The sequence below is a fragment of the Scomber scombrus genome, chromosome 8 (assembly GCF_963691925.1).
Source record: "Scomber scombrus chromosome 8, fScoSco1.1, whole genome shotgun sequence".
Taxonomy (NCBI): Eukaryota; Metazoa; Chordata; class Actinopteri; order Scombriformes; family Scombridae; genus Scomber; species Scomber scombrus.
Genome location: NC_084977.1, coordinates 18,675,577 through 18,693,700, shown reverse-complemented (window position 1 = coordinate 18,693,700; position 18,124 = coordinate 18,675,577). Strand labels below are relative to the sequence as shown.

General features: G+C 37.8%; 1 protein-coding gene across 2 annotated transcripts in view; it reads left to right on the top strand.

The window, feature by feature from the left end:
- Positions 1–3,991: 3,991 nt before the first annotated feature.
- The window catches only part of LOC133984287 (arf-GAP with coiled-coil, ANK repeat and PH domain-containing protein 2-like), a 61,371-nt gene continuing 47,238 nt past the window's right edge, over positions 3,992–18,124 (top strand). For both annotated transcript variants that reach the window (XM_062423487.1, XM_062423486.1), the window contains exon 1: positions 3,992–4,339. In XM_062423487.1, the coding sequence (XP_062279471.1) occupies positions 4,287–4,339 (53 nt within the window). In that variant the 5' untranslated portion in view covers positions 3,992–4,286. The remainder of the gene's footprint in view (positions 4,340–18,124) is intronic.

Sequence of the window (18,124 nt, the reverse complement as noted above, 5' to 3'; positions counted from 1 at the left end):
AAAATCAACGCTTCAGATGTGCAAATCTCTGAAGGAGGCGTCTTTCTCATGATGTCACATACACAGCACATTTGCAACCTATTAATTTATTTCAGCTTTCTGTCAAATCATACAGCCAACATAAATATATATAAATAAGTATATTATTATTTTTTAAAAATGAAAATGTTGATGATTACAAAGGGGGTTACATCTGAAGTCAGACCTTGAACACATATTGATGTTTTTAATTCTTTGAAATCAATATTTTTTATATTTTGTAAATAAATCATGACGTGAATTTAAATGGTGTCACAGTACCAATTAAGCCCATGCCAGACTTGGCTTTTCATAAAATATCTTATATATTATATATATATATATTTTCTATTCCGAAATCTACATAAAATAATGATTACATTTTCAGTGTTGTTTTATAAGAAATTATCTCCCTTTTATATCATGTCAGTATCCATGAAAAACACCTGAACTTAGATTTAGTTACTTAATGGGTTCATTTACTCCAACAATTGAAAACATTTGTTAGAAAATTAATCAAATGTAATAAGTTAAATGTAATGACTTTGATTAAGTAATTGAAATAGTTACATTATGCTTATTACATTTTAGATAGGGTAACTAGTAATCTGTAACCTATTACATTTCCAAAGTAACCTTCCCAACCCTGGATATAATTATTATTACACTCTGGTCTAATCTTGTATCTCTTAATCTATTCATAGTCTAATTTGTGTCATTTGACTCGACAATGACTCTATGATACCACCTGATGGCGCTGTTAAACAACACACCTGAGTACATTCCCCTTGGATTTCTAGTAACGATAATAGGATAAAGCCTGGACTGTGCTCATGTGAGGATTATCCTGCATGTTTGGTTAAGTGTTGATTTTACGGCTAAACTTGAACGCATCATTTGCTGTTTCATTCAAACGTTAAAAAAAGAGCGTCAATGGATGTATTTCACCCTTTAATAAAATGACGTCTTGTTAACGTGCTTACGCAGAGGAAATGTATTTTAAGGGCGGTTATGTAAAGAAATATATAACATAAAAGACGGAGGAGTAAGAAATGACGGATTGTCCCAGCAGCGTCAATCCCAATGAATCAGGAAGCTCCCGTCAAATGAAACAAAGATTGTGGAGACAGAAACAGAGGGATCACTCTTATCTAATTTTCATCGCCTTTCCCCCCCGGTTTTTTTTAATATGGCTAATACAGTTTAATACTATCCTTTTTTCAAACAATCATTTATTCTTTGTTGAGCAGAATATACAACAGAATAAACAAAATATTATTATTTTTTATAAATTGTAGAGACTCAAAATAATATTTTATTTCAAGCAGACATGTTATAAAAGGTTGCCGTACACTGCTAAAATGAGCATTTTAAATGTATTTCAGTAAAAGAGATGGCCACAAAGCTTAAAGCACCTTCAATGAGTTCTTCTTGTTCTTCCAGTTGGATGTTTGAGCCTCACTGTGCAGAATACAGTAGTAACATAGAGACAGATAGATAATAAAGGCTCATGTTACTTCACTGCTTGAAGAGTGTGACATCCATCACATCATCATGAAGATTTGGTAAAAGTTTCTCTCACGTTCTGCCTTTGTTTCTCTATGTATTTCATCTCTTCTGCTACAGTGAAGCGCAAACAGCCAACTGTAGGAACAGGAAGTAAAACTAATTTTTGAGTGGAGGGGGACTTAAAAGAACAGCATCTTTGGATGCTGTTCTTTTAAGTCCCCCTCCACTCAAAAATTAGTTTTACTTCCTGTTCCTACAGTTGGCTGTTTGCGCTTCACTGTGCAGAAGGATGAATGTGCAGAATTTGACACTTAAAGGTTGTTTTCATATTTATCCATTTAAAGAGGAAAGTTTCTCTGCAAATTAAAGGGAGCAGGTACTGTATATGAGCACATGATCAGATCTGTGACACAACTAGTTTAGAAATCAAGCATGGTCAAATATCAATGGTTTTGGTACTTTTAAACAACATGGGTCCTAAAAGTAACAGCTGGTTATAGTCCTAAAAGTTCTATGATGGGCACAGGGCTGTTTTTAAGTCTATTGATCCTAGTCCAAGAGAACATGCACACAATTAAACTTAAAACATCATAACATATACAACAAAGACAAGTCCCTAAAAGTGCTGACATGGACTGGATATAATTTCTTTCTATAATTTCTATCAACAGTCACCGAGTCAGTGGACCTGTCTCCATGACAACTGAGCAAACAACACCTGCTGATGAAGAAGTGGGATACTGTTGGAAAAATCAACAAGGTTAGGGTTGTTTTGTCAAGCAACTTTTTCCAGGGCTGCAACTAACAATTATTTTCACCATCAATCCATCTGTTGATTTGTTTTTTTTCAATCGATTAGTCGTTTGGTCTGTTAAATGTCAGAAAATGGTGAAAAATTGTGACTACTGTTTCTTAAAGTCCAAAATGGAACCTAAAATGTCTTGTTTTGTCACAACAGTCCACCAGCAGAGGATAGTCAGGTTAAAAATTAGACATGTTTTTTTTCTTGAATAATAATAACAACAAAAAAGATCCAGTAACCAAAAGTTTGGGCACACTTGAATGAGAAAATGTGTTCTGTATTTAAATGTCAGTGCAGTCATTTTCTCTTTTTACTGCTTCTTAAATGACAGATAAGCTCTATAAACAGGACTGCAGAGGCTCACATGGAAGAGGATACAGAAAGTAGAAGGTCGGTTTTTGTATTGCAATGTTTTATTTATTTATTCATTATCTATATGGTACAGACCTGACTAAAATGAATGTCCCTTTGTGGACAATATCTATCTATCTATCTATCTATCTATCTATCTATCTATCTATCTATCTATCTATCTATCTATCTATCTATCTATCTATCTATCTATCTATCTATCTATCTATAAACAAATACTCTGAAAAACAAAAGTATATATATAAACTTTTATTTTTATTATTTCATTACTTAATTTTCTTAATAAAATGTATACCTACTACTGTTGTTGCCACTATTGTTTTTTTTTCTTATATGAGGTCATTGGTTTGATTGGGGGTCATACAGCAGTTATGGTGAAATATTGATGTCCTTTTTTTTCTTTTTTTTGGAGAAGGGACTGTGTCACCATTTACAAACAAGCAATTAAAAAAGAAAGAAAGAATGACGCTGTGCAAATGCACATTGGCAGTGTTGGGGATTAACTAGTTACATGTAAAAGCATTATGTGTTAATGACAATATTGTAAAGCTGTAATCCATTACAGTTACTGAGAAAAATGTGTAATTAAATTACAGTTAATTATGGACATGTTGATGATTACAAAGGGGTTACATCTGAAGTCAGACCTTTAAGATTTTGCTCAGGAGGGTTTTTTGCCTCATTTTTAACATTTAACATGTTACTGAATACATATATTGCTGTTTTTAATTCTTTAAAAACAATATATTTTTTATATTTTGTAAATAAATCATGACAGAGGCTTAAATGGTGTCCCAGTACCAATTAAGCCCCTGCCAGACTGATTTTTTAAATAAAATTTTTTTATGTTATATTCCAAAATGTACATGAACTAATGAATACATTTTCAAATGAGAGCTAAATCTTGCTTTATAAGAAATGATGTCCCTTATGAATCATGTCAGTAGCCATGAAAAACACCTGAACTTAGATTTCCGTGCTAAATGGGTACACTTACCCTAACAGCTGAAAATATCTTTTAGAAAATTAGAAAAGTAATCAAATGTAATAAGTTACTTAAGTAAATAAAATAGTAACATTACTTATTACATTTTATATAGGGTAACTAGTAATCTGTAACCTATTACATTTCCAAGGTAACCTTCCAAACCCATGGGCAACCATCCTGTGTTTTCAGTGGGCGGCCCATCCACTGCTCTTATAGAGGATCTTTGTGTGGGTCCGTAGTATCTGCGTTGAAGAAAAGCTTCTCTCCCACTGGCTGCTATGACCTAGCTACCCGGACGACACTTTCTCTCTCCAACACTGACCGCTGCCTCTCCGAATAGTTTTTCTTGCGTTTTTTTTTTGCGGCAAATCTCACATTGAAACAATACGGTCGTTTATGGTCTCATTCCTGACACTTTTTACTCGTCGCTGCTGTCCTCTCAGGGCTAGCTGGCGGTGACAGAGAGGAGCCAGCTGGTCGGAACAGAGAGGCACAGGAGGAGAGTTAGCAGACGAGCTAATTAGCCCCAGAGACTCAGCCTGGATTACTGCCTGTAATCAAACAGCAAGTCTGCGGGTTTACTCACACTGCGGCAACATGAAGATAACTGTGGAATTCGAGGAATGCTTGAAGGACTCCCCAAGATTCAGGTGAGTGATGATGACCACCCCTGCACCCCCCTTTTTTTTTGGTTTTGGTTGTGCGTTAATTTTTAGTTATCCTCAAAGAAAAAGTGTCCAGCTAGCCGTGTGCTAACCTGAGCTAATCAGCTGTTTGTTTGCCTGCCACTTGTTCTATTTTTGTCTCTAAGAAAAGCTGGGGCCCGCCGAGTAGGGAAACCAAACTCATTGACCGTACCTCACAGCTTCATATGAGCTGGAGCAAGATTTTCAGCGCTTGTTTTCTGTATATAAATGATGTAAAGATGGAGAATACTAAATATGAATGCAGGGATGCCTGTAGCCTTGTTTTTAATTGCATGTCTTCCCCAGTTTTTTTATGATTATTGAGTGTAATGGTTTGTATTGACAGGACAGGACACAAGGGTTTGCAGCTAAAGTTATTGTCAGTATCTTTTCATCTATTAGTTATTTTCTCAATTAATAAAATGCCAAAAAAGTAGTTACCAATCAGAATTTCAAAGCTCAAGTTGACATGTGGTAGATGACATATAAAATGGTTTGATTGCACAACTAACAAAACCCAAAGATAATGAGTTTTATTTTATGAGACAAAACCACCCAAACAAAACCAGCAAATGATCACATTCAAGAAGGTAAAAGGATCTTTGCCCTAAAATGACTTGATCAGTAACTAATTGTTTAGTGAAGTAATGGTTTCGTCTCTCTCCCTATTTTTAATTTTTTTCTTTTCTGCAATACATCACGCCTAAAAGCGCTATTCAGAATGGGATGTTTGCTCTCAACTTCCTCCTCACTCGCTCTGTGTTTTCTAAGAGATTTTGAGAAAGAGCCTTCCTCCACCCCCCCACCCCTCCTCCCTCCCGTCCTTCTCCCTCGGCCCCCTGCTCCCTCTGCTGCTGCTGCAACATCCTCTCTCACAAAAACGAGGAACAGATGTTAGAAAGTTGTTTGCGGAAGAAAGATACGTTTATTTTCTTAATTGGAGAATTTCCTTTATTGTCTGAACAAAAAGAAAATTTGTAGTCAGTTGTGTGTTTGCAGTCAGCCGGTCTAACACTCTGACGCACTCCTCTGTGTGCTGCCAGGACTGGTGAAGAAGAGAAGAGGGTCCATGTCATTATATCATTTTAATAAATTGGGTAAATTCAGCCAAACAGTCTGATTGGTTAAATATTATTGGTTAAAAGTGTTTCTTTAAAGCACTGACAGTGTTATAGATGCCAGCTCTAGTTGTAATGTGTCATTCAGCCTGTGACCTTTCTTTGTCCCGTCCTTTGCATCGTCATCACACTCAATCAATTTGTTTTTAGCAGAGAGCGCTGAGTCACGGCAGACAGTTTGAAGTCATCAGTGATTTGCAGTTTATCATAGCGGAGCTGGGAAACGACCTCAGCCGAGCCGCAGATGGGTTGTGGTGGTCACACATTGTCAGAAACTGAAACCTTTTAACCATCAACTCTTTTTCCAGCAGGCTCCTCATAATATCTCTTCTGTATTGAAAGTAATTCATCTGTAACATCCTGATTATTAACAGTGAAAAAATAAGTCACCAATAGCCACCTCCAAAAATCTTAACTGAATTTAGGAAACTCCTAAACATCAACTTTATAGAGAAGATATTTGATTTATTTCAGTGATCAGAAGGAAGTTTGCGGTAGTAGTAAAAGGTCCAACAAGCCCTTGTTACACCCACACATTAAAAATAGTAATTATACCTCTCCTGGTCACTGTCTTACCTCAGTCTGGACTTGACTGACACTTCCTGATGCTCCAGCAAGTTTGACAAACCTGTTCAGGTGATGAAGTTACACCTCTATTATTCGTGTTGGAGTCTGATGATCTTGTCTGACCCCAGAACAGCTCCCACCCTTTCTACCTGAGTAGACGTCTAATTAGCTCTAAAACATAAGTGCAGCATCAGTCAGATTATTGTAGACAACTTGGAGCTGAAATGCCTGTTAATCAATAAGTTCTGTAACTGTTTTTTTAAATAATCCATCAATTGTTTAAGTAGTTTTTACGGCAAAAATCCCCAACATTAGCTAGCCTGATTATGAGGATTTTCTGTTTTTTTTTTTCCTGTCTCGTGATAAATGGGGAAACTTTGGGGTTTTTAACTGTTGGTTTGAGACAAGACTGACATCAGGGGGAGTCGTTTTAGATCCTGTGGGGAGTTTTCACCATTTTCTGAAACATAAATTAATATATCAAATGATTCATTAATGAATTGAGAAAATATGCAGATTAATAATGAAAATGATTATTTGCAAGTTGACCATGTACTCCTGTCGCCTCTTTCTCTTTTCTACCTCACTCACTCAACCAAGTGCTTTCTGAACGGCCTTGACATAAATGATTAAGCCTTCAGCAAAAATATTTGTAACAATAACAAAAGTCTCTATATCAAAAACTCAGTTTGATATGCCGCGTCTTGCATAGAGGAAGGGCTCAGATGTTTTCTTTACTGATACTTTACTGGCAGATTTACTGCCGCATCAGATTGAATGAGATTTAGACTGTAAAGTAAGAATATGGTCTTGAAAATGATCATTATTGATAAGTTTGTTCACTCTCAGGTCATAACACAAATCATAATATTCTGCAAAAGCAATCACGGTATCAGGATGTGTTATTTTGATCAGTATTATTTCCTGCGTGTCTGTAACATTTAGCTTTTGCCTCCTAAATATCAACATAATGTACGATCTCTGGTCTCTGTTCAAGTTGTTAAATTTCACCCCATTTTTCTCTGTCTTTAGTGGCCTTTACCCTTCAGGAGCGTCATAGCGTCACAGTTTTTCCACTTCGACCATCATCGCTTTACTCATTTTTCCAACCCCCTCTCGTTATGTTTGGCCAGAGAGGGAGGACAAAGTGGGAGAGAAAGACAAAGAGAGAGAATGGATGAAAACATGGAATATACAGCAGCGTGAGCGTGGAGCAGCTTCTCACTCGCTCAACATCTGTTTCCATTTTGGTGTTTTTGCTTTCAACTTAGTGCCAGAGAATATGGAGCCCCCAAATGTGGAGAGGGTTGTTTTCAAGTGGTAATCTGGCACACCCCACTTTTTTTTTGTTGCTCTCATCCTCATTTTAGTCAGGAAGCTGTCTTTGGTCATAAACCATACAGTACTTTCAGCCCGGAGGAGAGATGCACTAGTGCAAAAATTATGTATTTTTGGCAGTAAACCCGGGTAGCCTAGTTTTCCACTTGAGAGTAGATGTTAGACCGGAGCTTTCCTGGCTCCTCTTCAAGTATGAGAGTTGAACATTCCCTTAAGAGGATCATTACTTTGCTCCTCCCTTGTATAGGAAATAATATTTCACATATCAAATGGTGCTGTGTAGTCCCTAATTTATGGAATATATTTTTTATAATGAAATCCACAATGTGGTTTGTAGGTATAGTTCAACAGTGATGAGTTGAGTTGAGTTTACTCAAATTTTCATTTTGACCAAAATCTGAAGTGTGAAGCTGAAATTTAGTGATACTAGTTATTATAGGCCGCACAATGACGTATAACATTAATAGATTCTAAAAAGTAAATCACAAGAGTAGAACTGATGTGTTTTTATAGTCTCCTCAAGTAGACATGATGAACTGCCCAGAAGTGAGCAAATTTCTGTAATTAGCAGCTCCATTTTCCCCCGTCTTCACTCTCTCGTTAATCATTATAACGTGATGGCTCGCTCCTGATTGGTTTTTCTTATTCCGAGCTTGGCGGAGTGCCACGATGTGAAGTCATTGGACCAGCAGCCCCAGTTGAAGTTTCCCCTGAGTCACTGACAGCTGTAGAGTCAGCAGATCACTGGCAGTCTCCGCTAATACAGAACCCAGAGCCTGATGATGAGCGCTCGTACTGTGATACACCCAGATTAGTTTTCCCGTGGGAGTCCAGCTGGAGGCTTGTTAGCATGCTGGGCTTGTTGCAGTTAGATTTAATTGAGCTGTGGTCCATTTCCTTTTAGTGATTATTAATAATGGCAATTAACAGCTAATGAAATGAGGACTGACAGTACTTCGGCTATAATGCTACTGCTCTGAGGAATAAGGCAGCAGAGCAACTAAAAAATGAAATATGATAAACTTACCTAATATGAATTATTTTAAAAGTGTTTACAGCTTAAAATAAATGTCATTTATACGCCTGTCAATCTTAATTAAAGGTGTCACATGATTGACTCCTGTTTGTACTAATACTATGTTAGTCATTCATCTTTAAACATGGTTCTAAAAATATACTTTAAATACTTATAAAATGATCTTCTTAACACCTACCTCAATCTCAGTCTTTGTTTCCATCCCATGACATAAGAAGGATCAGGATGTTGGTTATAAGAGCTCCCAGAAATTCCCCAAGAGTCAGTGTGTAAGTGTTCATCTTTCAAGTAATGACCTCATCTTATTGATGTTGCTCGTGCGTCTAATGGTGGGTTTTTACCACAGCGGGGACCCCCCCTCCACCTCCCACCTACCTCCATATCACCACTGCTCCACTCTCTAACAATAACAGGATCTACGTCACGGCACTGAACTGATCCCATTCTTCACGTATCCATCCACAGTAATAGATTCAAAGTGTTGGATTGTTTGTCACACACACTGTCAACATGTATGATCTTCTTCCTATACATGAACACATTAAGGAAGAGGAGAGAGGCATCAGGGGAGAGATGAGGTGATAAAACTCTGCCGGACGCTGTGCAGAACATTGTGTGAAAACATGAAAGAAAAGCTGTAGTGTAGAGTATTCAGCTGTCAGTGTCTAAATTTGATGGCTAAATTTGGCTACATTCATTTGAAAATAAACCTGCTCTGGGCTGTGTGGAAGTCGTGTAGCCTTGTTATGTAGGAAATGTGAGATAAGACTCCATTTTAGCAGATTTACACTACACTTACACTTATTGTCTTTTTTGATTAGTCTGTTTATGATTTTCTTGATGAATTGATTACGATTGTCAAAAATGCCATTCAAAATTGCGCCATTTATATTGCCTTTTTTGTACAAACCGGTCCATAACCCAACTATATTAGTTTATCACGTGAGATGCAAAAAAGCAGCAAATCCTCACAATTGAAGGGCTGAAACTAGATTATGTTAGACACTTTTATTTGAAAATGTACTTTTTTCTATATTAATCAATTACAAGTGTTGTTTCTTATGAATTTTCTGTCAGTCGACTAATATTTTCAGCTCTATATGACATTCTTAATAGATGATAGCAAATACTGTATATAGGAAATAGATAAGCAGGTAAACCAACGACTCCCAAAGTGTTTCTGCTTTAGAGAAGATCTTCCGGTGGGGTGGAAAGTGGAAGATATGTGAGGAGCAGATGGTCTTTGAAGTGCTGAGGTCTGTACAACAGGCACACAGAAGGCTATTGTGTTGGCAGCGTGGATGACAAACCTGTTAAACTGTGTGTGTGTGTGTGTGTGTGTGTGTGTGTGTGTGTGTGTGTGTGTGTGTGTGTGTGTGTGTGTGTGTGTGTGTGTGTGTGTGTGTGTGTGTGTGTGTGTGTGTGTGTGTGTGTGTGTGTGTGTGTGTGTGTGTGTTTTCTTTTTTGGTACTATGGTCATTGACTCAGTGGAAACGAATGACTTATCTCTATTTTTTAGGTTTTACTATCTAGTCAGAGTTGTGACTAACAGGCGAGGGTCATATAGCTCAGAGAGATTTGAAGACTGTGTCTGTTATTAATGTTGTTTGGTCGTTGGCAGTGTCCGAACCTCAGTCACCCGCTGCTAAAATAAGACGAGTTTATGTGGATGTTTACTCAAAGTAGCTGCAGTAACACGAGCACACACATTTTAGAGGAAACCTCTGGCAAACTTTTGAAGTGTTGGTGTCTTGTTGACTCGTCATGCCACATAAAAACATACAGTAGTACAGTTTCTATACACTGTACAGTGCCTATTAAGATGCCCGTTGGCACCTACACGTTAAATTTAGCTTCATGGCACATACTCATGACTAGATCCCTGCTTGTGTTGTATCAGCTCTCAGATGTACGTCGATTTGGGTAAAAGTGTCTGCTAAATGAAATTATAAATTGTAAGATTTTCAGCAGTCTGTGTCGGTTTTGTGCTAGAACTATTATTAAATTGAAGATTTGATTATACAATTGGCAGAAAGTTAATTGTCAACTTCTGTATGATTCATTAATCATTTAAGTAATTTATAATTAAAAAGGCCTAGGTGTTGCTCATGTCAGCGTCTCAAATGTGTATATTTGCTACTTTTCTCTATTTATATAATTGTAAGTGGAATATTTTGACTTTTGGACTGTTTATTAACAAAACGGGTATTTATTTTACTATTTACTGACATTTAATAGACTACTATAGGATTCATTTATTGAAAGAAATCACAGTCACAGTTCCAAAATCAGAAGTTACTTTGCTATAAAAATGGCAAACCTAATTTACTAGACCATAACAATCCCAGCAGCTGTCTTATTTTCTATATGTTTAGTATTGTGGACTTCTGTGTGGCACAAACTGTGGATCAGTGACTCTGTGCGTGATCTTGGTCGACTTAAAAGGAACGAGGACCTAAACATTCCCTCAGTGATGCTGAATTGGCCTCTTTCTCGATGATGTGGTTTACATGGCAGCCTTTTTTCTTTTCTTCTTCGTGGGCTGTAGTCTCATTCGTACCACACGTCTCTCTATATTTAGCCCCAGCTTCGCCATCACACCCAAACAGCACTTAAAACAGGATGTCTTAGATCCCTAATTTATATTGTTTCATTTGCTGAGAAAGCTCGTAATCATATGTTGCAGTTTCTCGTGACTTTTTCTGCTGGAATCTAATCTTGTCGCACAGGGAGAGTCCTGTCTTTACTGTGAAGGTGAATGTACTACCAGAGATTAGACGGTCACAGCAAATGAACTCTGAGCTGCTAAGTTGATCTCTGGAGCTTTAGACAAAAATCAACACCCGGAAGCAACATTTAATGATGCATATAGGAGATTAGTGCTGAAGCAGCCCATTTAAGTTGACGGAACATATATCCGTAACTGTTTTCATAATCGTCGTTTTTAAGCAAAAGTGCCAAAAATGATGAGTTGATTCTGACATTGTTAAATGTGAATATTTGCTGTTTTTTCATCTTTTTATGAGAGTAAAATTGGGTTTTCATAAGTGTCAGGCTGAAGGTTTGACAAAACAAGCAATTTGAAGACATCACATTAGACTTTTGAACTTTTAATAGACATTCATCTGTATCCTCTGACTTTGTCCAAAATGTTAATTAAGAAAACAATGAGCAGATTAGTGGATAATGAATTTAATAGTAATGATAGATAGAAACTTAATGAACTAGTGATATGGTACAATCTGACTGATAATCATATTCAGCTATTTATTCATGTGCTCTTAGTCAGCATGAACACCAGGGAAAGTAAATAATTCAGATATCCTAACCTATAGTAGTTATGTGTACAGTACAGTGATATTAAATATTTTTGCTTCATTGATGGTTCGCTAACAAATTTCTAGACTCAGTCGCTAAACTTCTGTCCAAAGCTTTTACTCATCAAGCACTTTCCATCTATGATTGCCCAGTGTGAGCATAAACAAGTGAAACATACTAAAAGAAAATTAATAGACTGAACAATAACTTTTTACATTTTAGTGCACAAAAAATACTTCCAGGATTAAAAAAAGATGCACTAATGATGCTACAAAACACTTAAAATAAAGCTTGGACCCAAACATGATATTATGACTATTGTCTGGTTTAGTAGAGTTCAGTGTGATGAGATTGGTGAGATTGGCCACTGATTACATCTTCACATAAAGTCTGTTTTTACTTGTCCGCCTCAGCGACAAAAGGCTGGTTCTATTTTAGTTTGCAGGAGCCATTTATCAGATGTTTGGCTAGAAGCTTTTTGCACTGAAAGCAAAATACCGGTATGATCCAGGCTGTGTGCTTATCTGTCCTGCTTTATAGCGCTATGTGGGCTCTTATTGATGCCATAATGCAGTGTCGAGATAACATTGTATAGTCATATTGAGAATGTGGAAGAAAACTTAATGCCCCCTACTTACTCCTTTCTCTGTCTATTACTGAGCCTTTAGCTGAAGTTAGGAAAATATGTGATGTAAATCTATTATCAAAGGATTTTACTTGTCTAATAGTGTTTAGAAAAATCTCTGCCCTGACTGACAGACAGCATAAACGTGATTTGTCATCGCCTTCAGCAGATTCCTGGCTTTAATAAAACTCAGCTTTTACTCCAGATCTCCTCAGCTAAAGATTAAAGTCAGCGATGCTGCACTTTTCTGTCAATCAACAAAGATACAAACTGTGTTCACTCATAAACCTTTTGGTGCAATATCTACATGTTATTATGATCTGTGCGTCCCTCTCAGATCTACCTATGAGCTGAAAATAAACTGTTACTGTGTAGCTTACACTTTTCATTATCAGGTCTGTTAACTTGGGATAAGAAGATTTAAAAGTTGTTTATCTCGAAGATTTGTACAAACCCTTTATGTATATATCCCTTTATGTATGTGTGCTGTTTTGCGCTGACTGGAGGAGACTAGTGTAAATACTGAAGCAAGTATGCCCTTGTTTGACTTGCAGAAGCTCCTTTGATAGTTGCAAATAGTTGAAGATAAACTGTTATATAACATAAATTAAATTAAACAGCATCAGAGCAGCCTTGGTTGACATTGCAATGGTTTCCCTGTTATCCTGTTTAACTTGGCCCTAAAGTGCACAAGCTTTTATTTTCACATGTGCCACAGCTTTTAAAACACATGTTATGTATCAGACTGTGAGGAGATCTGGATGAGTGTTTACCTTGATTTTCTTTAACATAAATAATCTACGTGGCTCTTGGATGATTCATACTTCATGTGAAGTAAGTGCAGGTGTCATACATATACTCCTTCCTTTGTTTTCTTATTACTGCCAAGTCTTAGACAACATATGCAGCGCTGTATGTATAATGAACTCTGTAACCCAAAGTTGTACCAGCTCTTGTTTTTGCTAATCCTTGATTTAGTCCCTGCTGATTTAGTTATCAGGTGGTTTATGATGTCACACTTTTTACCTGACATTTTCACGTTTCACAACTATGGAAACTATAGATATGCTATACAGATATACTGATATGTGTCAGATTGACTGAAGTTTCCTCTCTCTGTTTTATGTTTCTGTATGCTGGATACAGTATGTGTAATTTGCAGCATGGAGGTCTGTAACTGTATATTTTTCTTGCACAAGAATCACGTTTTACTGCAGCTTTTATCACCACATTTTTCCAGTGAAAAAGAGGTGTATGAGAATTAAAAGCCTGTGTCTCTGGTTCTCATGCCTTTTTCTTCTGCTCATTATCCAGACTCAGGCTGCCTGGACATGCTCCAAGGTCAGAGCTGTGAGGCAATGGCCCAGATTTTCATTTGGCCCAAGCCCCTCCTTTTCTTATCCTCTGTCAGCACTTTCACAAGTTCACCCTGCAGGCCCAAGTTGCGAGATTAGAAAGGAAATAGTTATGTTCATGGTTGCATAGAAAGCTAGAGAGACTGACAAAGCTTTGAGTTAGATTTCCATGGCTAGTTTTTTCTAAAGCACTTTCCATCCAGGGGAAGTTGGTTTAATGTGCGTGACCTTTTCCAGGCCACCCTTTATTCAAACACATTTACATCTTAGAGTTGGTGCCACAGCAGGTGTACTGCTGTTTGCCCTCGAGCAGCTACACCGGAGCAGGTGGGGTCATGTGCCTTTTATCAAGGATGTGACAGGCGTTGTTTTACGGCATGGATTTAAAATAATAAAATGGTATTAACAGAAAAATTGGTAGGTTGGTGGAGTTTTTACTTGATCATCTAAAGGGAATATTTAGTTGGGTTTTTGTGGTGCTAATATCAGTATAAATACCCTTAAGTACACACCCATGTCATGTTCCTCTATGAATGTTGGAGAACCAGGTTGTAGCTTGTAGAAAAATAGAATAAAAGGCGAAATCCTCTTGAAGCTAGACACTAGAGCCTGTCAGCATAACACTTATGATTGTGGGTGGTTCATCGTAGAAATGAACTTTGCCTGTACAGGGCTCTAAACTAACTTTTTTCACTGGTTGCACTGGTGCGCCTAACTTATTTTCTTAGGTGCACCAGCACAAAAGTTAGGTGCACCCAAATTTTCGACCATATCGCATTCAACACCGCAGTTTTGCAGGTTCACGTTTTTTTAAATAGCTGTCCATATGGGCAATATTGACTTGTAAATGATTAACTAACAATCTGGTCAACATAAAATTCTTTACTTGAACAATTCCACAAGAAAGGTCACTTCACTGAAAAGTGTTGGTGCTTAAAGTGCTTCACTGAGCTGAAATTTAAACTTAAAACATCTCAAGATAAATGAAATAGTTATTGTGGAAAGAAATTGGCAAATTGCAACTTACCAAACAATGAACAGATTCAAGTTGTCTGCTGACACCAGATACTCCTTATAAAGCATGACACTAGGAAAAATGGATTGGCTTAACACAGAAATGTATTGAAGCCACCTTATTGGCATAGGCCACATCCTGCGTTTGAGCACTTGATTTTTCTTGGGTGTTCAAAGAAAAGCTCCATGGCTCGCTGATAGTTGAACTGCGAGAAGGGGGGGGGGGGGGGGCGTTTATGCTGACACGCATACAGGTAGCTAAATGCTCCCATTGCAGTTTTTTGCGCAGGTCAGTCTTCACACAAGCTGCATTCATAGTCACACAAACACACACACACAGTTCTGGGTTGGAGCCGTTCATATACTCTGAGCCGGTTAGCCTGAAACGTGTTACTATAGTAACGTCACAGTTACCTGTTTGAGGATTAACGTTGTAAATGTTGACATCACATGGCGCTGTTTGCATTAGTTTTTCGGGCTCCGCTGTTTTTTTCTGAGCAGGTTCTGCCTCAGATGATGTTATGTTTCAACCAGCGGTCTGTGTTTGTTTCCTTATACTTAATATCACTGTTAGCTTGTCTGTGTTATGCTAGCGAGAGGTACAGAGAGAGCTACAGGTGGGTTCAGGGTCGAAGTCAGACAGGCGGACATAGCGGTTCTGGCCAGTCGTCGTTCAGTAAGCACCACTGCAGACGTTAGTTGAACATTAATATACATCGCTGTAAATGTGTACGGGAATTTCCCGCATTATAAGTGTTGGATTTGCGGGAATCAATTAAATTGTGGGCAACACCTGCAATCCCACGCTGAAATTCAAGCCCTGCACGTCACGTTACTTCAAGCACAGTCATTTTTGCAGCGGTGCGCCGCTGTTGAATGTACAGGGGGAAACACTGCATCTTGTCATCCGCGGCTACATGCACTCTACATCCACTCTCTCTGTCTGACTGCATTACACACAGGAATATATGGACCACGGCCAATCAGAGGGGGGTCCCACCCTTCACTATCTCTGGCCTGATGTGTGTCTGTTGTTGAAGGTTGAACCACAGGGAGACTTTCAGAGTCGCAGAGATTTTTTTTCCCGAACAGCTGGTCGCACCAGTGCGACCTCAGATTTTTTTTAGTCGCACCATTGAGAAATTAGGTCGCATGTGCGACCAAATTGGCCCTGACTGTAGCCACTGACAAGCAAACAGGGCTCGCTGTATCATGCTCTTTAGCTTTTGACCACTATTTATGTCTCCATGAGAGAAGCAGGCTCTTTATTGCTTATGACCCTGTTTCTGTCCTCCTCATCTACTTAAGTCCCTAAATCATTCCACTGGGTTTGGTTGCTAACAAAATCTCTTAAAACCACACACTACTGTGATGAAACTCAGTGACACTGTTTCCATGTTGCAGACAGTAATCAAGACTGAAGCTATTCTCAAAGACTAGATATGTTAAATTACAAGGTACAGAAGACAAAACCAAAAGTAAAGGTTGATGTCACACATGCTATTACAGTTTAGTCTTCAGGTATTAGTGAAAGATTCCCTCTCTTGGTGGCAAAGACAGTAACTGAACAATTACTGTGTATCATTTTTAGTCTCGGCAAGCTCAAACAGGTTTGAGCTTAGATTTAGCAATGGAGCTTCACTCCTGAATCTTGCAGGGATTTAGTATTTTGGTCAAGGATTTAAGAAAAGCAGATGCTTGGTGGCATTTAAGCCACACTGGCATGCCACCAGATACTGGTTTTTCCACCAATCAGCATTCGGCCACTTGCTATTTAGTCTTTTGTCATCAATGATGTTGGTAAGTTTGGAAGAGCTTTAAAACCTTCAGCCCAGTTCAAGCAGTTACTTTCTGTTTCAGCAGTTTATCAAAAGGCTTAAAGGTTATATGAAGCTCTGTCATTGTTATTGGCTGATAAAGCACAATTGTCAAAGTTTGTTTTGGCCACAAACAGTGCTTCATATTACAACTCTTGTCATATAAAAGACAAGATTTTTGATCCTCAGTTTTATAGACACAATTTGCTCAGTAATTAAAACATATTGACGTGTCCGTGTTCTAAAACTTCTGTTACACATACAGTAAAAAACTGTGTACATGTGAATCCTTCATCCATGCATTGCTTGATGAAAGCACTCATGCACTCCTACTGATACTAATATTGGATATTGGTCTTATACTGACCCAAATAGCTGGATTGGGTATCAGTGACAATAGCAACTCAGTATATTTATATCTGTGTATTTATTTGTTACATTTTGTTTTACAAAATTAGGAAAGCATTAAAATCAATCCTGATTTTTCCTGAACACATTAAAGAATGATCCTAGTCTTCCACACAGTGAGGCATACAGCTTATTAATGAAACACTAGTATCAGATCCAGGTATCGGCTGATACCCAAAGCTGAGGTACCGGTAACGGACCGAAGACGTTGGATCGGTGCACCTCTAACTCAGATAGCCCAGTCACCAGATGTTGGTGGCCTTCAGTGTGGCACCATGCCGAAGAACAAACAGCGGGAGGGGGTTTGGCAAATGCCCATCTGCTGCTGCAGGGGGTGTCACTCTTAATCCTAGCTTGCTTAATACTGACAAATGTGATGCACAAACACACACACACGCACACACACACACACAGTGATGCATATCTTGTTTTCCCTTGAATAGAAAAATTTGCATTTACATTCAAGCATTAAACTAATGTTCTCATCTTAGTGATTTATACTGAGGGCAACAGCATTAATATATGTATTTCAGTTTTCACTTTGTCTAGAGAATAAACATTTCTGCAGATTATTACGGCTAACCAGTGTAGATGAAAATCCTTGTTCATCTAAAGGCCACATATGAGCCATGGGACCTAACTGCTGATACAAGAGTAAAGAGCGGAGAAAAGTGTCAGTCAGTTTTCATGTGTGAACAAAGTTGAACAAATATTTTCTTTCTTAGCTCTGTCATTCAGTGTTTATCTCTCAATGGTTCCTGTTGCTGATTTATTTACTAATAGACAGTGATCAATGCTAACAACAGTGCAAAAACAGGTAAAACTTTAAGTTTATTAAAGTATAATAAACTTTGTCCAATTTCTAATAATTGTCGTTGAACATAAACTGCCATGGTTTAATTATAGTAGGTAGTACTCATGAGTTTAAGCCCTAGTAAGCATCTTAGTTGCTAATGTGCCATGAAGTAGAGCAATAGATATTAAGTATCTTCATATAACATCCTGAATACTGATTTTACTTGTCTTATTTATTGTATTTTGACTCTATAAATTTACAGTATTCTCAGACGTATGTGCCTCTCCTACAGTAGATCAAAATGAATCAAGCCTGTGCTGGGCTTTCAGTGTCTTCTCTCGTAGGCTGTTGATCCTG